This window comes from Lonchura striata, chromosome 30 (assembly GCF_050655825.1).
Source record: "Lonchura striata isolate lonStrDom1 chromosome 30, ASM5065582v1, whole genome shotgun sequence".
In the NCBI taxonomy this organism is placed as follows: Eukaryota; Metazoa; Chordata; class Aves; order Passeriformes; family Estrildidae; genus Lonchura; species Lonchura striata.
In genome coordinates this window covers 7,010,046-7,037,183 of record NC_140732.1, presented here as the reverse complement: position 1 = coordinate 7,037,183, position 27,138 = coordinate 7,010,046, and the positions used below count along the sequence as shown (strand labels likewise).

The following is a 27,138-nucleotide window of genomic DNA, read 5'->3' as shown; positions in this document are numbered from 1 at the left end:
GGGGAGCCCGGGGTGCCCCCCAAGTGTCCCTTTGTCCCCCCCACAAGTATCCCTGTCCCCCCAATGTCCCTGTCCCCCCCAATGTCCCTGTGCCCCCCAATGTCCCTGTGCCCCCCCAAGTGTCTCTGTCCCCCCCCCAGTGTCCCTGTGCTCCCAATGACCCTGTGCCCCCCAATGTCCCTGTGCTCCCAATGACCCTGTGCCCCCCAAATGTCCCTGTGCTCCCAATGACCCTGTGCCCCCCAATGTCCCTGTGCCCCCCCCAATGTCCCTGACCCCCCCATGTCCCTGTGCCCCCCAAGTGTCCCTGTGCCCCCCAGTGTCCTCCCTGTGCCCCCACAATATCCCTGTGCCCCCCCACTGTCCTCCCTGTCCCCCCCCAAGTGTCCCTCTGCCCCCCAATGTCCCTGTGCCCCCCAATATCCCTGTGCCCCCCCAGTGTTCCTGTCCCCCCCAATGTCCCTGTCCCCTCCCAATGTCCCTGACCCCCCAAGTGTCCCTGTGCCCCCCAATGTCCCTGTGCCCCCCAATGTCCCTGTGCCCCCCCAAGTGTCCCTGTGCCCCCCAATGTCTCTGTGCCCCCCAAAGTCCTCCCTGTCCCCCCCCAAGTGTCCCTGTGACCCCCAATGTCCCTCTGCCCCCCACTATCCCTGTGCCCCCCCCAGTGTTCCTGTCCCCCCCAATGTCCCTGTGCCCCCCAATGTCCCTGTGCCCCCCAATGTCCCTGTGCCCCCCAAGTGTCCCTGTGACCCCCCCAATGTCCCTGTACCCCCCCCAATGTCCCTGTGCCCCCCAAAGTCCTCCCTGTCCCCCCCCAATGTCCCTGTGCCCCCCAATGTCCCTGTGCCCCCCCCAATGTCCCTGACCCCCCCAATGTCCCTGTGCCCCCCAAGTGTCCCTGTGCCCCCCAATATCCCTGTGCCCCCCCAGTGTCCCTGTGCCCCCCCCAATGTCCCTGTGCCCCCCAAAGTCCTCCCTGTCCCCCCCCAATGTCCCTGTGCCCCCCAATATCCCTGTGCCCCCCAATGTCCCTGTGCCCCCCAGTGTCCTCCCTGTGCCCCCCCAAGTGTCCCTGTGCCCCCCAATGTCCTCCCTGTCCCCCCCCAGTGTCCCTGTGCCCCCCAATGTCCCTGTGCCCCCCAATGTCCCTGTGCCCCCCAGTGTCCTCCCTGTGTCCCCCAATGTCCCTGTGCCCCCCAATGTCCCTGTGCCCCCCACAAGTGTCGCTGTCCCCCTGCTGTCCCTGTCCTCCCCTGCTGTCCCCATGCCCCCAGTGTCCCTGTGCCCCCCCGTCCCTGTCCCTCCTGATGTCCCTGTGCCCCCCAAGTGTCTCCGAGTCCCTCGAGTGTCCCTGTCCCCCCCCCCAATGTCCCCGTGTCCCCTCCCCGTGTCCCCGTGCATCCCCACACACAGGCGGTGGCTCCAAGAACTGGTGTCACCTTTATTGGTTCCTGTCCATGACTGTTCCCATGGCGGCCCTGACCAACCCCGTGGTGGCCCTGACCAACCTCATGGTGGCCCTGACCCTGTGGTGGCCCCGACCAACCCCGTGGTGGCCCTGACCGTCCCCATGGCGACCCTGGCCACCCCCTCTGTGGCCCTGGCTCTCATCTCCTGGTCCCTTTGGTGGCCCTAGTCACCTCTGTGGTGGCCACGGTGGCCTCAGAAGTGGCCACCATGGCTGTCCCCTGGCTCTTCCTGTGGTGGCCCAGTCCATCCCAGTGGTGGCCCTGGCTGTCCCCCACGTGTGGCGGTGGTGGCCATCCCCTGACTCCCTGTGGTGGCCCTTGGTGCCCCTTTGGTGGCCCCGGCCACCTCCTGGCCCTTCCTGTGCTGGCCCCAGTGGCCCTGCGGTGGCCTCGTGGTGGCCCTCTGGCCACGGTGGCCCTCGTGGCCCTTGGTGACCCTTGATGGCCCTGGCCGTCCCCTTGGTGGCCACATTGACCCTGTGGTGGCCTTGGGTGGCCCCAGTAGCCCGTGGTGGCCCTTGGTGGCCCGTGGTGGCCCGTGGTGGCCCCGCGTCCCCTCCGGCTCCGGTTTCGTTGGTTTGACGCACTCGACCCAAAGTTGGTTTGGCAGAATTTGGGGGGGGGTGGGGGGTGGGTGGGGAGGGGAGGGACCCCCCCAAACCCGAGAGGGGGGGGTGGGGAGGGGGACCCCAAGATCTGGGGGTGGGAGGGGAGGGGGTTTCCCCACCGCACCCCCAAATTTGGGTCCCCGAGGAAGTTTTGGGGCCCCCCCATGCTAAGGGAGGTGGGGAGGGGAACCCCAAAACTTGGGGAGGGGCTGGACTCCCCCCCCCCCCCGCGGGGGGTCCCCAAAACGCAGGAGGGGTCCCTGATACTGCGAGGGTCCCCAAAACACAGGGGACCCCCAAAGTAAGGGGACTCCAAATACTGGGGAGGGTGGGATCCCCAAATTTGGGGAGTCCCCGGACCCCAGGAGGGGGTGCCCGAGCTCTGGGGGGGGGGTCTCCAAAGTATGGGGGACCCTCACTCCCGGGGGGTCCCCAAGTTCACTGGGGATCCCCAGAATTTGGGGTGAGGGGGGGTCCCTAAAACGTGGGGGGAGGGTCTCAACACCCCAGGAAGGATTCCCAAGCCCTGGGGGTGTCCCCAAATCTTGGGGTCCTGTCAATTTGGGGTGGGGCTCCCAGAACTGTTAATGGGTCCCCATTGCCCCCCCCCCATATTTTGGGGGCCGCCCCCATCCCTATGTACAGCGTGGCGAGGCCCCCCCCCGGCGGGGGGTGTGGTTGTGCTTCCGGGGGGGCCCCGCTGGGGTTGGGGGGACCCCCGGAGAGGGGGGGCGGTTTTGAGGGGACCCCCCTCCGTGCCTCAGTTTCCCGGGCGGGGAAGGGGGGGAGGGCTGGTCCATTTACATCTATATTACAAGGAAAATGTGTCTCTTTGTGGGGGGGTCCCCGTTTCAGGGGGTCCCTGTGGTGGGGGGACCCCTCAGTTTGGGGGGGGGAGGGATGTCGGTGCCCCCCCCGGCTCGGTGCTGCCGAGGCCGCGGGGGCCCCCCCGGGATGGCTTTTGGGGGGGCCCCCGGAACGTGGCTGAGGGATCCCCCCAAAATGGCCCCGGGGTGGGGCGGGGGCACGAGGGGGGCGCCCCTTGCGAGGTCCGGGTGCAAAGTCTTGGTGCGAGGTCCTGGTGAGGGGGGGGTCCCCAAAAGAGGTCCCCAAGTGTGGCGCCGGTCGGATCCTCGGGTTGGGTCCCCACATGTGGCGCCAGATGGATCTGATGGACCCTTGGGTGCTGGATGGATCCTCGGGTTGGGTCCCCATGTGTGGTGCCAGATGGATCTGATGGACCCTCGGGTGCTGGATGGATCCTCGGGTTGGGTCCCCACATGTGGTGCCAGATGGATCTGATGGACCCTTGGGTGCTGGACAGATCCTTGGGTCAGATCCCCACATGTGGTGTCAGATGGATCTGATGGACCCTTGGGTGCCGGATGGATCCTCGGGTCAGATCCCCACGTGTGGTGTCAGATGGATCTGATGGACCCTTGGGTGCCGGATGGATCCTCGGGTCAGGTCCCCACGTGTGGCGCCGGTCGGATCCTCGGGTTGGGTCCCCACATGTGGCGCCAGATGGATCTGATGGACCCTTGGGTTCCAGTCGGATCTCGGGTCAGGTCCCCACATGTGGCGCCGGTCGGATCCTCGGTTCAGATCCCCACGTGTGGCCCTGGGTGGATCCGATGGACCCTTGGGTTCCGGTCGGATCTCGGGTCAGGTCCTCACGTGTGGCGTCGGTCGGATCCGCGAGTCAGGGCCCCACATGTGGCCCTGGATGGATCAGATGGACCCTTGGGTTCCGGTCGGATCTCAGGTCAGGTCCTCACGTGTGGCACCGGCCGAATCCTTGGGTCGGGTCCCCACATGTGGTGCCAGATGGATCCGATGGATCCTCGGGTGCCAGATGGATCCTCGGGTCAGGTCCTCACGTGTGGCGCCAGATCGATCTGATGGATCCTTGGGTTCCAGTCGGATCTCGGGTCAGGTCCCCACGTGTGGCGTCAGTCGGATCCACGAGTCAGGGCCCCACATGTGGCCCTGGATGGATTGGATGGATCCTTGGGTTCCAGTCGGATCTCGGGTCAGGTCCTCACGTGTGGCGCCGGTCGGATCCTCGGTTCAGATCCCCATGTGTGGCCCTGGATGGATCCTCAGGTGAGGTCCCCACGTGTGGCGCCGGATGGATCCTCGAGTCAGATCCCCACGTGTGGCCCTGGGTGGATCCGATGGATCCTTGGGTTCCGGTCGGATCTCCAGTCAGGTCCTCACGTGTGGCGCCGGTCGGATCCTCGGTTCGGGTCCCCATGTGTGGCCCTGGATGGATCCTCAGGTGAGGTCCCCACGTGTGGCGCCAGATGGATCCGATGGACCCTTGGGTGCCGGTCGGATCCTCGGGTTGGGTCCCCACGTGTGGCGCCAGATGGAACTTCGGGCACAGGATGGATCCTCGAGCACCCGATGGATCCACAGGCACCAGATGGATCCTTGAGCACCTGACAGATCCTCGGGCACCGGATGGATCCTCGGGCTCTGGATGGATCCTTGAGCACCCAACAGATCCTCGAGCACCCGACAGATCCTCGAGCACCCAATGGATCCTCGAGCATCCGATGGATCCTCAAGCACCCGATGGATCCTCGGGTGACGCTGGTTGGATCCTTGTGCAAGGCCCTCATGCAAAACCAGGTCCTCGTGTGACACCGCGCCCGGGCACACCCGCGGCTCCCGGTGTGACACCATGACCGGGCACACCCGCGGCTCCCGGTGTGACACCCCGGTGTGGCACACCCGCAGCTCCTGGTGTGACACCGCGGCCTGGCACACCGCACACCTGCGGCTCCCGGTGTGACACCGCGCCCAGGCACACCCGCGGCTCCCGGTGTGACACCGCGGCCTGGCACACTGCACACCTGCGGCTCCCGGTGTGACACTGTGCCCGGGCACACCTGCGGCTCCCGGTGTGACACCGCACACCCGCGGCTCCCGGTGTGACAGCACAGCCCGGCACCGCGCTGTCCCCTCTGGCCACAGCCGAGTCCTCGTGCCCGGTTCCTCGAGCGCCACCGGACCCTCGCGCGATGCCACCCCCGCGTGGGGCCGGACCCCCACGCACCCCTGGATCCTCGAGCGAGGACCTGGTGCCCCCCAAGTACCCCCGGCATGAGGAGGGGGTCCCGCGTGCCCCCCCCGGGCCCGGGGGTCTCACAGGCTGGTCACCAGCTGCATCTGCCCGTCGGGCTCGGCGCCCCCCGCGCCCCCCTCGGGCCCCCCGAAGGTCTCGGGGCTGTGCCGGCGGTTGGGGGGGGGCGCGCGAGGCGGGCCCCCCAAATAGGGGGGCGCGGGGGGTCCCTCGGGGCTGCTGTCGGGGTAGTCCCGGGGCGGGTGGGGATGCCGGGGGTCCCGGGGGGGGTCGGGCGGGGGTCCCAGCCCGCCCGCCCCCCCCCGCGCCAGCTCCTGGTAGAGCAGCCCCAGCTCGGGGGCGCCGGGGGGGGGCTCAGCGGGCGGGGGGGGCGGCGGCGGCGGCGGCGGCGGGGGCGCCGAGCCCCCTCCCCGCAGGTTGTTGTGCACCAGCTCCGAGATGATCATCTTCTCCAGCGCCGCCGCGTCCGGGGGGGGTCCCCCCGCGCAGCCCCCCCGGGCCGGGGCCGCCCCCCCGGGCCCCCCCTCGGCGCCCCCCCGCAGGCTGTAGCTGTTGTTGAAGTTGCCGTTGAGGGGCAGCGGCTCCGGGGGCTCCCGGGGGGGCTCTGCGGGCACGGGGAGGGGGGGTCAGTGTGGGGAGGGGGGGTCTGGGGGGTCTGGGGGGTCTGGGGGGTCTGGGGGGGTCAGTGGTTGTGTGTGGGAGGTCACTGGTGGGCTTGGGGGGGTCAGTGTGGGTGTCTCGGGGGGGTCATTGGGGGGCTTGGGTGAGTCTGGGGGGCATCGGGGGGGTCCTTGGTGACCTTGGGAGGGGGTTTGGGGGGTCTAGGGGGAGCTTGGGGGTGTCTGGGGGGTCAGTGGGGGCTTGGGGGGGTCAGTGGGGGTGTCTGGGGGGGTCAGTGGGGGTCTTGGCGTGGTCTGGGGGACATCGGAGGGGTCCTTGGTGACCTTGGGAGGGGGTTTGGGGGGTCTAGGGGGGGCTTGGGGGTGTCTGGGGGGTCAGTGGGGGGTCTGTGGGGGTCAGTGGGGGGCTTGGGTGAGTCTGGGGGGCATCGGAGGGGTCGTGGGTGACCTTGGGAGGGGGTTTGGGGGGGTCTGGGGGGTTTGGGGGGGTCAATGGGGGCTTGGGGGGTCAGTGGTTGTGTCTCAGGGGGTCAGTGGGGGACTTGGGTGAGTCTGGGGGGTCACTGGGGGCTTTGGGGGGGTCAGTGGGGGTGTGGGTGGGTCAGTGGGGGGTCATTGGTTGTGTCTGGGGGGTCAGTGGGGGGATTGGAGGGTCAGTGGGGGGGTCTGGGGGGTCATTGGGGGGTCAGTGGGGGCTTGTGGGGGTCCAGGGGTTCACTCCGTAGGGCTCGGGAGATACAGGTGGAGTCGGGGGTGCTGTGAAAAATTTGGGGGGTCATTGGGGGGGGCTCTGGGGGATTGGGGTGGGTTTGGGGGGCTCAGACGGAGGGGCTGGGGGGGCGCGGGGGGTGATGGGGCAGCACTCACTGGCGTCACGGAAGCTCCCTGGGGACAGAGGCGGCACTTAGGCGGGCTCCTGACCACCCCGGACCCCCCAAATCTCCCCCCGGACCCCCCAAATCTCCCCCGGACCCCCCAAATCTCCTCCGGACCCCCCAAATCTCCCCCCGGACCCCCCAATTCCCCCCTGAACCCCTCAGTTCCCCCCCGGACCCCCCAATTTCCCCCTCGGAACCCCCAGTTCTCCCCCAGACCCCCCAAATCTCCCCCCGGACCCCCCAAATCTCCCCCGGACCCCCCAGTTCCCCCCTGACCCCCCAGTTCCCCCCTGACCCCCCAAATCGCCCCCCGGACCCCCCAATTCCCCCCTGAACCCCCAGTTCCCCAGCAGCCAGGACATCTGGGGGAAATTTGGGGGTCCCGGGGGGGCAGGACCCCCCCGTCACCCCCCCATGGGGTTGTGGGGGAGTTTTTGGGGGGATCCGGGGGGCGTGGGGGGATTTTTGGGGGATTTTGGGGGGGATTTTTGAGGAGATCCAGGGTGGGAGTGGGGGGATTTTTGGGGGATTGTGGGGGGATTTTTGGGGGATTTTGGGGGGATTTTTGGGGGGATTTTTGAGGAGATCCAGGGTGGGATTTGGGGGATTTTTGGGGGATTGTGGGGGGATTTTTGGGGGGCTTCAGGGGGGCTTGGGGGGAGTTTTGGGGGGATTTTTGGGGGGATTTTTGGGGGGATTTTTGAGGAGATCCAGGGTGGGAGTGGGGGGATTTTTGGGGGATTGTGGGGGGATTTTTGGGGGGCTCCAGGGGCCGTGGGGGGATTTTTGGGGGATTTTTGGGGGGATTTTTGGGGGGATTTTTGAGGAGATCCAGGGTGGGAGTTGGGGGATTTTTGGGGGATTGTGGGGGGATTTTTGGGGGAATCCAGAAAACGTGTTGGGATTTTGGGGGATCATGGGGGGGGATCCAGGGGGGATTTTTGGGGGGATTTTTGAAGAGATCCAGGGTGGGAGTGGGGGGATTTTTGGGGGGATTTTTGGGGGGATTTTTGGGGGGATTTTTGGGGGGATTTTTGGGGGGATTTTTGAGGAGATCCAGGGTGGGAGTGGGGGGATTTTTGGGGGGATTGTGGGGGGATTTTTGAGGAGATCCAGGGTGGGAGTGGGGGGATTTTTATGGGGATTTTTGAGGAGATCCAGGGTGGGAGTGGGGGGATTTTTGGGGGGATTTTTGGGGGGATTTTTGAAGAGATCCAGGGTGGGAGTGGGGGGATTTTTGGGGGGATTTTTGGGGGGATTTTTGAGGAGATCCAGGGTGGGAGTGGGGGGATTTTTGGGGGGATTGTGGGGGGGATTTTTGGGGGGATTTTTGGGGGGATCCAGGGTGGGAGTGGGGGGATTTTTGGGGGGATTGTGGGGGGATTTTTGGGGGGATTTTTGAGGAGATCCAGGGTGGGAGTGGGGGGATTTTTGGGGGGATTTTTGGGGGGATTTTTGAAGAGATCCAGGGTGGGAGTGGGGGGAATTTTTGGGGGGGGGATCCATAAAATTGGGATGTTGGGGGATCATGGGGGGGGATCCAGGGGGGTCGTGGGGGGATTTCATGGGACCACCTCCCCCCCGTGGGGGCTGAACCGGGGTGTTCAGGGTGGGAGCACCCAGGACCCCCCCCCAAAACCCCCCTGAACCCACCCGGGGGTCGCTGAGGAAGGATTTGGGTGGGGGGGGGAGGTCCCAGGTGGTCCTAAGGGTTTGGGGGAAGTTTTGGGGGGCTCGTGGCCCCCCTGTACCCACCTGGGGTGGTGAAGGCGGGGGGGGAGGCGGGGGTGAAGCCCCCCCCCTCGGCCAGGAGGGTGTTGTAGGGGCTGGACCCCCCCCGCGGCGGCAGCACCGGGTTGGGCAGGAGATGTGACCCTGCCGAAATTTGGGGAGGGGGGCAGCGTCACACGCGGGGGTCCCAGAGGAATCCCCGAGGGGTTTCGGGGGTCTCGGGGGGGGGTCCCGGGGAGACTCAGGGGTCTGAGGTGGATCTGAGGCATCTCGGGGGGGTCTGGAAAAGGGGGGGGGTCGCTGGGGGTCTGAGGGGCCCAGAGGGATCTGGGGGGGGTCTCGTGGGGTTTTTGGGAGGGGTCTCGGGGGTCTCTTGGGGTCTCTGGGGTTTTTTTGGGAGGGGTCTCACTCCGTTCAGGGTAGAGGATGGTCCCAGGGGTCTCTGGGGGTCTCGGGGGTCTCTTGGGGTCTCTGGGGTTTTTTTGGGAGGGGTCTCACTCTGTTCAGGGTGGAGGATGGTCTCAGGGGTCTCTGGGTGTCTCTGGGGGTCTCTGGGGGTTTTTGGGGAGGGGTCTCACTCCATTCAGGGTAGAGGATGGTCTCTGGGTGTCTCTGGGTGTCTTGGGGGTCTCTGGGGTTTTTGGGGAGGGGTCTCACTCCGTTCAGAGCAGGGGGGTGTTTTCGGGGTTTTTGGGGAGGGGTCTCACTCTGTTCAGGGTGGAGGATGGTCCCAGGGGTCTCTGGGTGTCTCTGGGGGTTTTTGGGGAAGGGTCTCACTCCATTCAGGGTAGAGGATGGTCTCAGGGATCTCTGGGGGTCTCGGGGGTCTCTGGGGGTTTTTGGGGAGGGGTCTCACTCTGTTCAGGGCAGGGGGGTGGTCTCAGGGATTTTGGGGAGGGGTCTCCGTTCAGAGCAGGGGGTCTCACCTCGGTTCAAGGTCGGGGTGCTGTTCAGGTCCCCTCCCATAAAACTGGACTCCGTCTGTTTCCGGACCGTGTCATTCCACATCCTCCGGATCCGGCTCTGGGGGCACAGCGGTGGGGCTGGGACCCCAAAACCCCCCAAACCCCCCCGACCCCCCAAAACCCCCCAAAACCCCCCCAAAGCCCCCCAAAACCCCCCAAAACCCCACAGAGCACACCCGAGGTGTCCCCACACCCAGCACCCCCAGCCTGGGCGATTGACAGGCAGGATCAACCCCTCTGGGTGATTGACAGGTCAGATCAACCCCGCAGGGTGATTGACAGGCAGGAATAAAGTGATTGACAGGTCAGATCAGCCCCTCAGGGTGATTGACAGGTCAGATCAGCCCGTCAGGATGATTGACAGGTCAGATCAGTCCCTCAGGATGATTGACAGGTCAGATCAGCCCCTCATGGTGATTGACAGGTCAGATCAACCCCTCAGGATGATTGACAGGTCAGATCAACAACTCAGGATGACTGACAGGTCAGATCAGCCCCTCAGGATGATTGACAGGTCAGATCACCCCCTCAGGATGATTGACAGGTCAGATCAACAACTCAGGATGACTGACAGGTCAGATCAGCCCCTCAGGATGATTGACAGGTCAGATCAACCCCTCAGGGTGATTGACAGGTCAGATCAGCCCCTCAGGGTGATTGACAGGCAGGAATAAAGTGATTGACAGGTCAGATAAACCCCTCAGGGTGATTGACAGGTCATATCAGCCCCTCAGGGTGATTGACAGGTCAGATCAGGCCCTCAGGGTGATTGACAGGTCAGATCAACCCCTCAGGGTGATTGACAGGTCAGATCAGCCCCTCAGGGTGATTGACAGGTCAGATCAGCCCCTCAGGATGATTGACAGGTCAGATCAGCCCATCAGGATGATTGACAGGCAGGAATAAAGTGATTGACAGGTCAGATCAACCCCTCAGGATGATTGACAGGCAGGATCAACCCCTCAGGATGATTGACAGGTCAGATCAGCCCCGCAGGGTGATTGACAGGTCAGATCAGCCCGTCAGGGTGATTGACAGGTCAGATCAACCCCTCAGGATGATTGACAGGTCAGATCAGCCCCTCAGGGTGATTGACAGGTCAGATCAACCCCTCAGGGTGATTGACAGGTCAGATCAGCCCCTCAGGGTGATTGACAGGTCAGATCAGCCCCTCAGGATGATTGACAGGTCAGATCAGCCCATCAGGATGATTGACAGGTCAGATCAACCCCTCAGGATGATTGACAGGTCAGATCAGCCCCGCAGGGTGATTGACAGGTCAGATCAGCCCCTCGGGATGATTGACAGGATGATGAGGGGGGTGTGGCAGCCCCAAAATTTAAGTTGAGGGGGGAAAAGGGGCGGGGAAAATTGGTGGGAAAAGTGTTTAAAACCTGAGGGGAAAAGCGGGGGGGAAAGTGGGGGGAAAAATGGGGGGAAAATGGGAAAACTGAGGGAAAAATGGTGGGAAATGTGAGGGAAAAACAGTGAGAAATGTGAGGAGGAAAGGGTGGGAAATGTGAGGGGAAAAGGGAAATGTGAGGGGAAAAGGGTGAGAAATGTGAGGGGAAAAGGGAAATGTGAGGGGAAAAGGGAAATGTGAGGGGAAAAGGGTGAGAAATGTGAGGGGAAAAGGGAAATGTGAGGGGAAAAGGGCGGGAAATGGGAATAAGAGAAGGAAACGTGAGGGGGAAAATGGGAAACCTGAGGGGAAAAGGGTGGGAAATGTGAGGGGAAAAGGGAAATATGAGGGGAAAAGGGTGGGAAATGTGAGGGGAAAAGGGAAATATGAGGGGAAAAGGGTGGGAAATGTGAGGGGAAAAGTGAAATATGAGGGGAAAATGGTGGGAAATGTGAGGGGGAAAATGGGAAATATGTGGGGGAAAGGGTGGGAAATGTGAGGGGAAACGGGAAATATGAGGGGAAAAGGGTGGGAAATGTGAGGGGAAAAGGGAAATGTGAGGGGAAAAGGGAAATATGAGGGGAAAAGGGTGGGAAATGTGAGGGGAAAAATGGGAAATATGAGGGGAAAAGGGTGGGAAAAGTGATGGGGAAAAATGGGAAATATGAGGGGAAAAGGGTGAGAAATGTGAGGGGAAAAATGGGTGAGAAATGTGAGGGGGGAAATGGGAAATATGAGGGGGAAAGGGTGGGAAATGTGAGGGGAGAAAAGGGCGGGAAATGGGAATAAGAGAAGGAAACGTGAGGGAGAAAATACCGGGAAACATGAGGGGGAAAGTGAGAAATGTGAGGGGAAAAGGGCTGAAAACCTGAGGGGGAAAAAAGGTGGGAAAGGTAAAAGTGGCAGGAAATGTAAGGGGAGAAAAAGGTGGGAAAAGTGAGTGGAAAAAAAGGTGGAAAATGTGAGGGGGAAATGGCGGGAAATGTGAGGGGAAATAGGGTGGGAAAAGTGATGGGGAAAAGGGGCGGAAATGTGAAGGGTTTAGGGGAGGTTTTTGGGTGTTTTGGGGTGTACCTGAGGTGGTTTGGGATGGTTTTTGGGTGTTTTGGGGTGTTCCTGGGGTGGTTTTGGGGTGTTTTGTGGTTTTTTTGGGGTGTTTCGGGGTCCCCACCTGCGTGCCGCTGAAGTACCGGGGTGGGGTTTAGGGGGAGGTTTTTGGGTGTTTCTGGGATGGTTTTTGGGGTGTTTTTGGAGTGTTTCAGGGTGTTTCGGGGTCCCCACCTGCGTGCCGCTGTAGTACCGGGGTGGGGTTTAGGGGGAGATTTTTGGGTGTTTCTGGGATGGTTTTTGGGGTGTTTTTGGGGTGTTTTGGGGTGTTTCTGGTATTTTTTGGGAGTGTTTTTGGGGTTGTTTGGGGTGTTTCAGGGTGTTTCGGGGTCCCCACCTGCGTGCCGCTGTAGTACCATGGGTGGGGTTTAGGGGAAGGTTTTTGGATGTTTCTGGGATGGTTTCTGGGTGTTCCTGGGATGGTTTTTGGGGTGTTTCAGGGTGTTTTGGGGTCCCCACCTGCGTGCCGCTGTAGTACAGGGGGTGGGGTTTAGGAAAAGGTTTTTGGGTGTTTCTGGGATGTTTTTTGGGTGTTTCTGGGATGGTTTTTGGGTTGTTTCTGGGGTGTTTCGGGGTGTTTTGGGGTCCCCGCCTGCGTGCTGCTGTAGTACCATGGGTGGGGTTTAGGGGAAGGTTTTTGGGTGTTTCTGGGATGGTTTTTGGGGTGTTTTTGGGGTGTTTTGGGGTGTTTCTGGTATTTTTTAGGAGTGTTTTTGGGGTTGTTTGGGGTGTTTCAGGGTGTTTCGGGGTCCCCACCTGCGTGCCGCTGTAGTACCGGGGGTGGGGTTTAGGGGAAGGTTTTTGGGGTGTTTTTGGGGTGTTTTTGGGGTGTTTTTGGGTGTTTCTGGTACTTTTTGGGAGTGTTTTTGGGGTTGTTTTGGGTGTTTCCAGGATGGTTTTTGGGGTGTTTCCGGGATGGTTTTTGGGGTGTTTCTGGGGTGTTTTCGGGGTGTTTTTGGGTGTTTCCTGGATGTTTTTTGGGGTGTTTCTGGGGTGTTTTCGGGGTGTTTCGGGGTGCCCACCTGCGTGCCGCTGTAGTACCGGGGGTGGGCGCGGGCGGCCGAGGGTTTGAGGGCGCCCAGGGAGGTGCCGGGGGGGCCCCTGAGGCAGCAGCCGGAGTGCCGCAGGCACTTGCTGAGCTCCCGGTGCACCTGCCGAGCACAGCCGAGACGGCGGGGACACCGGTGACACCGGTGACACCCGGTGACACACTGGGGACACACCGGTGACACACCGGAGACACACCGGGGACACCCAGTGACACCCGGTGACACACCGGTGACACCTGGTGACACCCGGTGACACACCGGGGACACACCGGGGACACCCGGTGACACCCAGTAACACACCAGTAACACACGGGTGACACCGGTGACACCCGGTGACACCCGGTGACAGACCGGTGACACCCAGTGACACTCAGAGACACCGGGGACACACTGGTGACAGACCAGTGACACACCAGTAACACACCAGTAACACACCAGTAACACTCAGTGACACCAGTGACACCGGTGACACCCGGTGACACCTGGTGACACACCAGTAACACACAGGTGACTCCGGTGACAGACCGGTGACAGACCGGTGACACCCAGTGACACACTAGTAACACACGGGTGACACCGGTGACACCCGGTGACACCCGGTGACACACCAGTGACACCCAGTAACACACCAGTAACACACGGGTGACACCGGTGACAGACCGGTGACAGACCGGTGACACCCAGTAACACTCAGTGACACCGGTGACACACAGGTGACAGACCGGTGACACACCAGTAACACACCAGTAACACTCAGTGACACCGGTGACACACCGGTGACAGACCGGTGACACACCGGTAACAGACTGGTGACACTCAGTGACACCAGTGACACACCAGTGACACACCAGTAACGCACCAGTCACACCAGTAATGCACCACTGACACGCCACTGACACCAGTGACACCCAGTAACACACCAGTTCACCCCAGTAACACCCCAACGACCCCCAGAAACCTCCCAGCCCCTCCCAGTGCTCCCAGTCCATCCCAGTTCCCTCCCAGTCCATCCCAGTCCCTCCCAGTCCCTCCCAATCCCATCCCAGTCCCTCCCAGTTCCCTCCCAGTCCCTCCCAGTGCTCCCAGTCCCCTCCCAGTCCCATCCCAGTCCCCCCCAATCCCATCCCAGTTCCCTCCCAGTCCCTCCCAGTCCCTCCCAGTGCTCCCAGTCCATCCCAGTTCCATCCCAGTCCATCCCAGTCCATCCCAGTTCCCTCCCAGTCCATCCCAGTCCTCCCAGTCCCTCCCAGTCCCTCCCAGTGCTCCCAGTCCCTCCCAGTCCCATCCCAGTCCCCCCCAGTCCCTCCCAGTCCATCCCAGTCCCTCCCAGTCCATCCCAATCCCATCCCAGTCCCATCCCAGTCCCATCCCAGTCCCTCCCAGCCCTTCCCAGTGCTCCCAGTGTCTCCCAATCCCATCCCAGTCCCCCCCAGTCCCTCCCAGTCCATCCCAGTCCCTCCCAGTCCATCCCAATCCCATCCCAGTCCCATCCCAGTCCCATCCCAGTCCCTCCCAGCCCTTCCCAGTGCTCCCAGTGTCTCCCAATCCCATCCCAGTCCCTCCCAGTCCCTCCCAGTCCATCCCAGTCCCTCCCAATGCTCCCAGTCCATCCCAGTCCCCCCCAGTCCCATCCCAGTCCCTCCCAGTGTCTCCCAATCCCATCCCAGTCCCTCCCAGTCCCTCCCAGTCCCTCCCAGTGCCCCCAGTGCCCCCAGCACCTTCTTCTGGAGGGCGCAGTGGAAGAGGAAGATGAAGGTGCCCTGCAGGGCGTTGCAGGCCGTGAAGAGCGACGCCGTCAGCACGGACTCGCGGGTGACGAAGAGGAGGCCGAAGGCCCAGGTCAGCCCCAGCAGCAGCAGCAGCGCGATGGCCCCCAGCGCCCAGGACCTGCGGCGGCCGTGAGCGGGGCACTGGGACGGACTGGGAGGGACTGGGAGGGACTGGGAGGGGCTGGGAGGGACTGGGATGGACTGGGATGGGACTGCGATGGACTGGGATGGACTCGGTTGGACTGGGATGGACTGGGAGGGAACTGGGAGGGACTGGGAGGGAACTGGGAGGGGACTGGGATGAACTGGGATGGACTGGGAGGGACTGGGAGGGAACTGGGGGGGACTGGGAGGGACTGGGAGGGACTGGGAGGGACTGGGATGGACTCAGATGGGACTTGGTTGGACTGGGACAGACTGGGAGGAACTAGGAGGGACTGGGATGGACTGGGAGGGAACTGGGAGGGGAGTGGGAGGGTCTGGGACGGACTGGGAGGGGACTGGGAGGGACTGGGGGGGACTGGGAGGGACTGGGAGGGACTGGGAGGGGAGTGGGGCGGACTGGGATGGGATTGGGAGGGAACTGGGATGGACTGGGAGGGACTGGGAGGGACTGGGGGGGACTGGGGGGGACTGGGGGGGACTGGGGGGGACTGGGAGGGACTGGGAGGGAACTGGGGGGGACTGGGAGGGACTGGGGGGGGACTGGGAGGGACTGGGAGGGACTGGTATGGACTGGGAGGGAACTGGGAGGGAACTGGGAGGGACTGGGATGGACTGGGAGCACTGGGAGGGACTGGGATCCCCAGCACCCAGGAGCAGGAGTTCCACAGGGGCCGGGCCCCATTTTGGGGTCCCTCCCTGCCCTGTTTGGGGTCCCCATTGGGGGTCAGTCTGGGGTCAGTCTGGGGTCAGTTTGGGGTCCCCATTGGGGGTCAGTCTGGGGTCAGTCTGGGGTCAGTCTGGGGTCAGTCTGGGGTCAGTTTGGGGTCAGTCTGGGGTCAGTCTGGGGTCAGTTTGGGGTCAGTCTGGGGTCCCCATTTAGGGTCAGTTTGGGGTCAGTTTAGGGTCAGTTTGGGGTCAGTTTGGGGTCAGTCTGGGGTCAGTTTAGGGTCAGTTTGGGGTCAGTCTGGGGTCAGTCTGGGGTCAGTTTGGGGTCAGTTTGGGGTCAGTTTGGGGTCAGTCTGGGGTCAGTCTGGGGTCAGTTTGGGGTCAGTCTGGGGTCAGTTTCGGGTCAGTTTGGGGTCAGTTTGGGGTCAGTCTGGGGTCAGTTTGGGGTCCCCATTTGGGGTCAGTCTGGGGTCAGTCTGGGGTCAGTTTGGGGTCAGTTTGGGGTCAGTCTGGGTCAGTCTGGGTCAGTCTGGGGTCAGTCTGGGGTCAGTCTGGGGTCAGTCTGGGTCAGTCTGGGGTCAGTCTGGGGTCAGTCTGGGGTCAGTCTGGGTCAGTCTGGGGTCAGTTTGGGGTCAGTCTGGGGTCAGTTTGGGGTCAGTCTGGGGTCCCCATTTAGGGTCAGTCTGGGGTCAGTCTGGGGTCAGTCTGGGGTCAGTCTGGGTCAGTCTGGGGTCAGTTTGGGGTCAGTCTGGGGTCAGTTTGGGGTCAGTCTGGGGTCCCCATTTAGGGTCAGTCTGGGGTCAGTTTGGGGTCAGTCTGGGGTCAGTCTGGGGTCAGTTTGGGGTCAGTTTGGGGTCAGTCTGGGGTCAGTCTGGGGTCAGTCTGGGGTCAGTTTGGGGTCAGTTTTGGTCAGTCTGGGGTCAGTCTGGGGTCCCACCTGATGCTGTCCAGGCGGCTGGAGTCGGGTTTGAGGGCGGCCGAGCTGCGCAGCATCTTGTGCAGGGTGACCAGCAGGAACACCAGCGTCACCTCAGGTGAGACACGGGCACAGGTGAGACACGGGCACAGGTGAGACATGGAGGGGACAGGTGAGACACGGGCACAGGTGAGACACGGGCACAGGTGAGACACGGGGACAGGTGAGACATGGAGGGGACAGGTGAGACACGGGCACAGGTGAGACACGGGCACAGGTGAGACATGGGCACTGGTGAGACATGGAGGGGACAGGTGAGACACGGGCACAGGTGAGACACGGGGACAGGTGAGACATGGAGGGGACAGGTGAGACACGGGCACAGGTGAGACACGGGCACAGGTGAGACATGGGCACTGGTGAGACATGGAGGGGACAGGTGAGACACGGGCACAGGTGAGACACGGGCACAGGTGAGACATGGGCACAGGTGAGACATGGGCACAGGTGAGACACAGGGACAGGTGAGACACGGGCACAGGTGAGACACAGGAGGACCCCAGACCCACTGCGGGACCCCACAGCTGCCCCATGGCACGATCCCCACAGCCCTGGGGCTGCCCCAGCCCACAGATGAGGATGAGGAGGAGGATGAGGAGGAGGATGAGGATGAGGATGAGGATGAGGACGAGGACGAGGACGAGGACGAGGATGAGGACGAGGACAAGGACGAGGTCGAGGACGAGGAGGAGGACAAGGACGAGGACGAGGATGAGGACGAGGACAAGGACGAGGTCGAGGACGAGGATGAGGACAAGGACGAGGACGAGGATGAGGACGAGGACAAGGACGAGGTCGAGGACGAGGATGAGGACGAGGATGAGGACGAGGACAAGGAGGAGGACGAGGTCAAGGACGAGGAGGAGGACGAGGATGAGGACGAGGACGAGGACAAGGACGAAGACGAGGACGAGGACGAGGATGAGGACGAGGATGAGGATGAGGAGGAGGACGAGGACGAGGACGAGGACGAGGACAAGGACGAAGACGAGGACGAGGACGAGGATGAGGACGAGGACGAGGACGAGGATGAGGATGAGGACGAGGATGAGGATGAGGAGGGTCCATCCCCAGCCCCCCAGCCCCCCAGCCCGGCCGTACGAGGATGACGAAGGCCACGGGCCCGATGAAGCTCCAGATGAAATAATTGTCCACCCGCAGCCAGCACCTGCCGGGGGTGGGCCGGCGTCAGGACACGCCCACTCGGGGCGAGGCCACGCCCACGCGGGGCGAGGCCACGCCCACTCGGGGCGAGGACACGCCCACTCGGGGCGAGGCCACGCCCACTGGGGGGGCGAGGCCACGCCCACTCGGGGGGGCGAGGCCACGCCCACTCGGGGTGAGACCACGCCCACTCGGGGTGAGACCACGCCCACTCGGGATGAGACCACGCCCACTCGGGGTGAGACCACGCCCACTCGGGGCGAGGCCACGCCCACTCGGGGCGAGGCCACGCCCCCACGGATCGGACTCCGCCCCCCGAGCCTCCGTCCACACCTGGTGAGCCCCAAACAGCACCTGTGGCCCCACCCCCTTCAGGCCACGCCCCCGACTCAGGCCACGCCCTCAGCCCTTCCTTTCACACCTGGGCACTGCCAGGTTGGGAGGCTGCAGTGCCAGCCACGGCCCGGACACACCCCGGTCATGGGCTGGACACACCCCGGCCATGGGCTGGACACACCCTGGTCATGGGCTGGACACACCCCGGCCACACCCCGGTCATGGGCTGGACACACCCTGGTCATGGGCTGGACACACCCCGGTCATGGGCTGGCACACCCTGGCCACACCCCGGTCATGGGCTGGACACATCCTGGCCACACCCTGGTCATGGGCTGGACACACCCCGGTCATGGGCTGGACACACCCTGGTCATGGGCTGGACACACGCTGGTCATGGGCTGGACACACCCTGGTCATGGGCTGGACACACCCTGGCCACACCCCGGCCACATCCTGGCCACACCCTGGTCATACACTGGTCACACCCTGGTCACACCCTGGTCATACACTGGTCATACCCAGGTCACACCCCAGCCACGCCCTGGTCACACCCTGTTCATGTGCTGGTCGCACCCCAGCCACACCCTGGTCACACCCTGGTCACACCCTGGTCATGCCCTGGTCATACACTGGTCATACACTGGTCACACCCTGAGTGCACCCTGGCCACACCCTGGTCATACACTGGTCACACCCTGGTCACACCGTGGTCATACACTGGTCATGCACTGGTCATACACTGGTCACACCCCGGCCAAACCCTGGTCATACACTGGTAACATCCTGACCACACCCTGGTCATACACTGGTCATACACTGGTCATGGGCTGGCCACACCCTGGCCACATCCTGGTCACACCCCGGTCACACCCTGGTCATACACTGGTCACATCCTGGTCACAGCCTGGCCACACCCCAGCCACACCCTGGTCACACTCTGACTGCACTCTGGTCATACACTGGTCACATCCTGACCACACCCTGGTCATACACTGGTCATGGGCTGGCCACACCCTGGTCATACACTGGTCACATCCTGGTCATACACTGGCCACACCCTGGCCACACCCTGGTCACATACTGGTCATACACTGGCCACACCCTGGTCATACACTGGTCATGGGCTGGCCACACCCTGGTCATACAGTGGTCATGGGCTGGCCACACCCTGGTCATACACTGGTCATACGCTGGCCACACCCTGGCCACACCCTGGTCACATACTGGTCATACACTGGCCACACCCTGGTCATACACTGGTCATGGGCTGGCCACACCCCAGCCACACCCTGGTCCCACCCTGGTCATACACTGGTCACACCCCGGCCACACCCCGGCCCCACCCAGCCCCACCCATCCCGGTCCCGGCCCCACCCATCCCCACCCATCCCCACCCATCCCCACCCATCCCGGTCCCATCCCGGTCCCATCCCGGTCCGGCCCGGTCCGGCCCCGGTCGCGCGGCTCACGCCTGGTCGGTGCCGTAGCTGCGGTGGTCAACGGCGGCGGCCACGGCCACGACGACGGCGGGGAAGCAGTAGCCGCCCGCGTAGTAGTACTTGCGGCGCGCGGGGTCACTGTCGAACACCTCGAGCAGCAGCAGGTACAGGTGAACCCCCTCCAGGCACAGCCACGAGAACGACGCCAGGAAGAAATAGTGCAGCAGCCCCGCGAAGATGGGACAGGCCACCTGCGGGACAGCGTGGGGACAGCGTGGGGACAGGGTGGGGACAGCCCAAAGGTGGGACAGGCCAAAGGTGGGACAGGTCACCTGCGGGACAGCGTGGGGACAGCGTGGGGACAGCCCAAAGGTGGGACAGGCCACCTGCGGGACAGCGTGGGGACAGCGTGGGGACAGCGTGGGGACAGTGTGGGGACAGCGTGGGGACAGGGTGGGGACAGCCCAAAGGTGGGACAGGTCACCTGTGGGGACAGCGCGGGATGGCGTGGGGACAGTGTGGGGACAGGGACTGTGCAAAGGTGGGACAGGGACACGGACAGGGACAGGGACAGGGACAGGGACAGGGACAGCAAGATGGGTGGTCCCATGGGGGTCCCAGGTGTCCCAGGTGTGCCAGGGGCAGCCCCAGGTGTGCTGTGGGGTGTCTCAGGTGTGCCAAGGACAGTCCCAGGTGTGCCAGGGACAGCCCAGGTGTGCCAGGGACAGCCCCAGGTGTGCCAGGGACAGCCCCAGGTGTGGCAAGGACAGTCCCAGGTGTGCAAAGGACAGCCCCAGGTGTGCCAGGGGCAGCCCCAGGTGTGGCAAGGACAGTAACAGGTGTGCAAAGGACAGCCCCAGGTGTGCCATGGACAGCCCCAGGTGTGCTGTGGTGTGTCTCAGGTGTGCCATGGACAGTCCCAGGTGTGCCAGGGCAGCCCCAGGTGTGCCAGGGGCAGCCCCAGGTGTGCCAAGGACAGTCCCAGGTGTGCTGTGGGGTGTCCCAGGTGTGCCAGGACAGCCCCAGGTGTGCCAGGGCAGCCCCAGGTGTGCCAGGACAGCCCCAGGTGTGCCAAGGACAGCCCAGGTGTGCCAGGGCAGCCCCAGGTGTGCCAGTGGCAGCCCCAGGTGTGCCAGGGCAGCCCCAGGTGTGCCAGGGCAGCCCCAGGTGTGCCCGCCCCACCTGGTACTGCGTCTTGTCGATGCCGACGAGGAAGAGGAGCTCGGCGAGGAAGAGGCTGATGCAGAGGTTCTTGTGGATGGTGGTGCGCTCCGAGGGCAGCCCCCGCAGGCAGCAGAAGGCCGAGATGGACAGGCCCAGGCACAGCAGGGCCACCAGGATCCCCGCCCAGGTGATCACCGAGAGCAGCACCTCGTTAAACCGCCCCGGGAACTGGGAAAAATGGGAAAAATGGGAAAAAATGGGAAAAATGGGAATTTGGGGTCATGGGATCCAATGGTGGTCATGGGCAGGGACAGGGCCACCAGGAGGGGACAGGGGCCACCAGGAGGGGACAGGGGCCACCAGGATCACCGAGAGCAGCACCTCGTTAAACCGTCCTGGGAACTGAGAAAAATGGGAAAAATGGGAAAAATGGGAAAAATGGGAAAAATGGGAAAAATGGGAATTTGGGGTCGTGGGATCCAATGGTGGCCATGGGCAGGGACAGGGGCCACCAGGATCCCCGCCCAGGTGATCACCGAGAGCAGCACCTCGTTAAACCGCCCCGGGAACTGGGAAAAATGGGAAAAAATGGGAAAAAATGGGAAAAAATGGGAATTTGGGGTCGTGGGATCCAATGGTGGCCATGGGCAGGGACAGGGGCCACCAGGAGGGGACAGGGGCCACCAGGATCCCCACCCAGGTGTGCCCAGGTGTGCCCGGGTGTGTTCCTAGCTGTGCCCAGGTGTGCCCAGGTGTGCCCAGGTGTGCCCGGGTGTGCCACTCATGCTCTGGCTGCGTGCCATCAGCAGGGCGAAGTTGGTGAGGTGGCTGCAGGCGCAGGAGCTGTGCGTGTGGGTGTGCCCAGGTGTGCCCAGGTGTGTTCCTAGCCGTGCCCAGGTGTGCCCAGGTGTGCCCAGGTGTGCCCGGGTGTGTTCCTATCCGTGCCCAGGTGTGCCCAGGTGTGCCCAGGTGTGTTCCTAGCCGTGCCCAGGTGTGCCCAGGTGTGCCCAGGTGTGTTCCTAGCCGTGCCCAGGTGTGCCCAGGTGTGCCCAGGTGTGCCCAGGTGTGCCCGGGTGTGTTCCTAGCCGTGCCCAGGTGTGCCCAGGTGTGCCCGGGTGTACCCAGGTGTGCCCAGGTGTGCCCGGGTGTGTTCCTAGCCGTGCCCAGGTGTGCCCAGGTGTGCCCAGGTGTGCCCAGGTGTGCCCGGGTGTGCCACTCACGCTCTGGCTGCGTGCCATCAGCAGGGCGAAGTTGGTGAGGTGGCTGCAGGCGCAGGAGCTGTGCGTGTGGGTGTGCCCAGGTGTGCCCAGGTGTGCCCAGGTGTGCCCAGGTGTGCCCGGGTGTGTTCCTAGCCGTGCCCAGGTGTGCCCAGGTGTGCCCAGGTGTGCCCAGGTGTGCCACTCACGCTCTGGCTGCGTGCCATCAGCAGGGCGAAGTTGGTGAGGTGGCTGCAGGCGCACGAGCTGTGCGTGCCGTTGGAGCGCAGCAGGCGGCAGCCCTGGCTCGACCAGTGCCCGGCCATGGAGCGCTCCGAGTAGTTCCAGAAGGAGCAGTTGGCACCAAAGTGGTTCTTGGGCTGCGGAACAGCGGCGGGAGAAAATAAGGGGAATAATCGGGGAAAAGAAGGGGAAAAATCGGGGAAAATAAGGGGAAAAATCGGGGAAAATAAGGGGAATAATCGGGGAAAATCCGGGGAATCATCGGGGAAAATCTGGGGGATTATTGGGGAAAATCCGGGGAATCATCGGGGAAAATAAGGGGAATTATCGGGGAAAATCCGGGGAATCATCGGGAAAATCCAGCGAATAATTGGGGAAAATAAGGGGAATAATCGGGGAAAATCCGGGGAAATTGGGGAAAATCTGGGGAATCATCGGGGAATAGCAGGGAAATGATCGGGGAAAATCTGGGGAATCATCAGGGAAAATAAGGGGAATAATTGGGGAAAATAAGGGGAATAATTGGGGAAAATAAGGGGAATAATTGGGGAAAATAAGGGGAAATAATTGGGGAAAATAAGGGGAATAATCGGGGAAAATAAGGGGAAATAATTGAGGAAAATAAGGGGAATAATTGGGGAAAATAAGGGAAATAATGGGGGAAAATCCGGGGAAATTATTGGGGAAAATAAGGGGAAATTATTGGGGAAAATAAGCAGAAATAATTGGGGAAAATCAGGGAAATTATCGGGGAAAGTCCGGGGAATCATCGGGGAAAATAAGGGGAATAATTAGGGAATAGCGGGGAAGTTATCAGGGAAAATCCAGGGAATCATCAGGGAAAATCCGGGAAATAATTGGGGAAAATAAGGGGAAATAATCGGGGAAAATAAGGGGAATAATTGGGGAAAATCAGGGAAATTATCGGGGAAAGTCCGGGGAATTTTCGGGGAAAATCCGGGGAATAATCAGGGAAAATAAGGGGAAATAATGGGGGAAAATCTGGGGAATAATCAGGGAAAATAAGGGGAAATAATCGGGGAATAGTGGGGAAGTTATCAGGGAAAATCCAGGGAATCATCGGGGAAAATCCGGGAAATAATTGGGGAAAATAAGGGGAATCATCGGGGAAAATAAGGGGAATAATTGGGGAAAATAAGGGGAATAATTGGGGAAAATAAGGGGAATAATTGGGGAAAATAAGGGGAATAATCGGAGAAAATCCGGGGAATAATCGGGGAAAATAAGGGGAATAATTGGGGAAAATCTGGGGAAATAATTGGGGAAATCGGGGGAATAATCGGAAAAATCCGGGGAAATTATCAGGGAAAATAAAGGGAAATAATTGGGGAAATCCGGGGAAATTATCAGGGAAAATAAGGGGAAATAATTGAGGAAAATCCGGGAAATAATCAGGGAAAATAATCAGGGAAAATAAGAGAAAATTGGGGAAAATAATCGGGGAAAATCAGGGAAATAATCAGGGAAATGGGGGAAAATCAGGGAAAATAATCAAGGAAAATCCGGGGAATCATCAGGGAAAATCTGGGAAATAATCGGGGAAAATAAGGGGAATAATTGGGGAAAATCCAGGGAATAATCTGGGAAAATCCAGGGAATAATCAGGGAAAATAAGGGGAAATTGGGGAAAATAATTAGGGAAAATCAGGGAAATTATCGGGGAAAATCCGGGAAATAATTGGGGAAAATCCGGGAAAATAATTGGGGAAAATAAAGGGAAATAATCAGGGAAAATGGGGGAAAATCAGGGAAAATAATCGGGGAAAATGGGGGAAAAGAATCAGGGAAAATGGGGGAAAATCGGGGAAAATAAACGGGGAAAATCCGGGAAATAATCGGGGAAAATGGGGGAAAATAATCAGGGAAAAACAGGGAAAATAATCAGGGAAAATAATGGAAAATCAGGGAAAATAATTGGGGAAAATGGGGGAAAATTGGGGGAAATAATGGGGGATTTTGGGGGGTCCTGGGGGTGTCCTGAGGGGTCTGGGGGGGATTTTGGGGTCCTGGGTGGGTTTTTTGGGGTTCCGGGTGGATTTTGGGTTCCAGATGGGTTTTTGGGGGTTCCAGGTGGATTTTTGGGGTTCTGGGTGGATTTTGGGGGTTCCGGGTGGGTTTTTGGGGATCTGGTTGGGGTTTTCAGGGTCCTGGGTGGGTTTTTGGGGTTCAGGGTGGGTTTTGGGGGTTTTTGGGGTTTTTGGGGTTCAGGGTGGGGTTTTTTGGGTTCAGGGTGGGGTTTTTTGGGATTCATGGTGGGTTTTTGGGGTTCTGGCTGGGTTTTCAGGGTTCCGGGTGGATTTTTGGGTTCTGAGTGGGTTTTTGGGGATCTGGGTGGGGTTTTTTGGGGTTCTGGGTGGGTTTTTGGGGTCCTGGGTGGGGTTTTTGGGGTTCCGGGTGGATTTTGGGGGTTCCGGGTGGATTTTTGGTTCCGGGTGGGTTTTTGGGGTTCATGGTGGGTTTTTGGGGATCAGGGTGGGGTTTTCAGGGTCCTGGGTGGGGTTTTTGTGGTCCTGGGTGGGGTTTTGGGGGTTCCGGGTGGATTTTTGGGTTCTGGGTGGGTTTTTGGGGTTCAGGGTGGATTTTGGGGGTTCCGGGTGGGTTTTTGGGGATCCGGGTGGGTTTTTGGGGTTCAGGGTGGATTTTGGGGGTTCCGGGTGGGTTTTTGGGGATCCGGGTGGGTTTTTGGGGTTCAGGGTGGATTTTTGGGTTCTGGGTGGGTTTTTGGGTTCCGAGTGGGTTTTTGGGGTTCCGGGTGGATTTTGGGGGTTCCGGGTGGATTTTTGGGTTCAGGGTGGGTTTTTGGGGTCCTGGGTGGGGTTTTCAGGGTCCTGGGTGGGGTTTTTGGGGTTCCGGGTGGATTTTGGGGTTCCGGGTGGGTTTTTGGGGTTCAGGGTGGGGTTCTGGGGATCAGGGTGGGGTTTTCAGGGTCCTGGGTGGGTTTTTGGGGTTCCGGGTGGATTTTGGGGTTCCGGGTGGGTTTTTGGGGTTCAGGGTGGATTTTTGGGGTTCAGGGTGGGGTTTTTGGGGTTCCGGGTGGATTTTGGGTTACGGGTGGGTTTTTGGGGTTCCGGGTGGGTTTTTGGGGTTCAGGGTGGGGTTCTGGGGATCTGGGTGGGGTTTTCAGGGTCCTGGGTGGGGTTTTTGGGGTTCCGGGTGGATTTTGGGGTTCCGGGTGGGTTTTTGGGGTTCAGGGTGGGGTTCTGGGGGCTCGCACCTCCAGGTGGGGCAGCGTGAAGACCACGGGGTCCCGCAGGAAGACCCTGCTGGACTCTTTGTTGATGGAGGCGGCGATGACCTGGGAGTTGACCACGAGCTGGGGGGCGCGGGGCCCCCCGTCCCCCCCGAGGCGCACGGTGGCGTTCTCGGTGGGCAGGAACAGCCCCAGGTTGTTGTAGAGGATGAAGACGACCTTCACCACCCCTGGGGAGAGAGAGAACGGCTGTGAAAACACCCCAAAAAACCCCCAGACCCACCTTCACCACCCCTGGGGAGATGGAGGGTGAGAAACACCCAAAAAAACACCAAAAACACCCCCAAAACACCCCAAAAAACCCCCAGACCCACCTTCACCACCCCTGGGGAGATGGAGGCTGAGAAACACCCCAAAAAACACCAAAAACACCCCCAAAACACCCCAAAAAACCACCAAAAACACCCCCAAAACATCCCAAAAAACCCCCAGACCCACCTTCACCAGCCCTGGGGAGATGGAGGCTGAGAAACACCCCAAAAACCACCAAAAACACCCCCAAAACACCCCAAAAAAACCCAGAACCACCTTCACCAGCCCTGGGGAGATGGAGGATGACAGACACCCAAAAAAACACCCAAAAACCAGCCAAAACCACCCCCCCAAACCACCCAGAAACACCCCAAAAACACCCCAAAAAAGAACCCTTAAAACACCCCCAAAAACACCCCAAGACACCCCAAAACCACCTCGACTTCCCCTTCACCACCCCTGGGGAGACAGCGGGTCAGAGACACCCCAAAAAAACCCCAAAAACACCCCAAAACCAGCCCCAAAATACCCCAAAACCACCCCAAAACCACCCCAAAGACATCCCAAAAAACCCCCAAAACACCCTCAAAACACCCCAAAAACAGCCCCAAAAACACCCCAAAAACACCCCAAAAACACCCCAAAAACACCCCAAAAACACCCCAAAGACACCCCAAAACCACTGCAAAAACACCCCAAAGACATCCCCAAAACACCCCAAAGACACCCCAAAAACACCCCATAACACCCATAACACCCCCAAAACACCCCAAAACACCCTAAAGACACCCCAAAACACCCTAAAGACACCCCAAAACCACCCCAAAAAACCCCAAAAACACCCCAAAACACCCCAAAAACACCCCAAAACACCCCAAAGACACCCCAAAACACCCCAAAAACACCCCAAAAACACCCCAAAACACCCCAAAGACACCCCAAAACATCCCAAAGACACCCCCAAAACACCCCAAAACCACTGCAAAAACACCCCAAGGACACCCCAAAACACCCCAAAACCACCCCAAAAAACCCCAAAAAACCCCAAAAACACCCCCAAAACACTCCCAAAACACCCCAAAACACCCCAAAACACCCCAAAGACACCCCAAAAACACCCCAAAAACACCCCAAAACACCCTAAAGACACCCCAAAAACACCCCAAAACACCCCAAAACACCCCAACACCACCCGGAGCCCCCTCAGCACCCCGGGGGCGCCGTGGGTCAGAGACCCCCCCCCGCTCCTGCTGCTCTGAGGGGCCCCCCCAGGACCCCCAAAACCTCAAACCCCCGAAACTTCCCCAGACCCCCCAGCGTGCCCCCCATTCCTGCCCCAAACCCCCCAAAACCCACACCCCAACAATCCCCCCAGACCCCCAGACCCCCCAGACCCCCAAATGTCCCCCCAGACCCCCAGATCTCGACCCCCAAATGTCCCCCCACCGTTCCTGCTGTTCTGTTTGGGGGTGCTCTGGGTGCCCCAATCCCCCCAAATCCCCCAAATCCCCCCAGGACCCCCCCAGACCCCCAAATGTCCCCCCCAGACCCCCAAATGTCCCCCCAGACCCCCA

General features: G+C 61.2%; 1 protein-coding gene across 2 annotated transcripts in view; it reads right to left on the bottom strand.

Moving 5' to 3' along the window:
- Positions 1-1,421: 1,421 nt before the first annotated feature.
- ADGRL1 (adhesion G protein-coupled receptor L1) overlaps positions 1,422-27,138 on the bottom strand; it is a 69,845-nt gene continuing 44,128 nt past the window's right edge. Inside the window, exons 12-24 of one of the 2 annotated variants that reach the window (XR_014950454.1) lie at positions 25,277-25,482; positions 22,008-22,178; positions 20,621-20,830; positions 19,469-19,689; positions 17,598-17,664; positions 16,458-16,549; positions 14,639-14,807; positions 12,894-13,022; positions 9,324-9,420; positions 8,422-8,541; positions 6,656-6,673; positions 1,547-5,772; positions 1,422-1,508 (exon numbers count right to left, since the gene is read on the bottom strand). Coding sequence is in view for 1 of the 2 variants with exons in the window: in XM_085563137.1 (XP_085419263.1) it covers positions 5,231-5,772; positions 6,656-6,673; positions 8,422-8,541; positions 9,324-9,420; positions 12,894-13,022; positions 14,639-14,807; positions 16,458-16,549; positions 17,598-17,664; positions 19,469-19,689; positions 20,621-20,830; positions 22,008-22,178; positions 25,277-25,482 (2,042 nt within the window). In the remaining variant the exon portion in view is untranslated. Of the gene's footprint in view, positions 5,773-6,655; positions 6,674-8,421; positions 8,542-9,323; positions 9,421-12,893; positions 13,023-14,638; positions 14,808-16,457; positions 16,550-17,597; positions 17,665-19,468; positions 19,690-20,620; positions 20,831-22,007; positions 22,179-25,276; positions 25,483-27,138 lie in introns of both variants that reach the window. The other variant, XM_085563137.1, reaches the window with a different exon arrangement.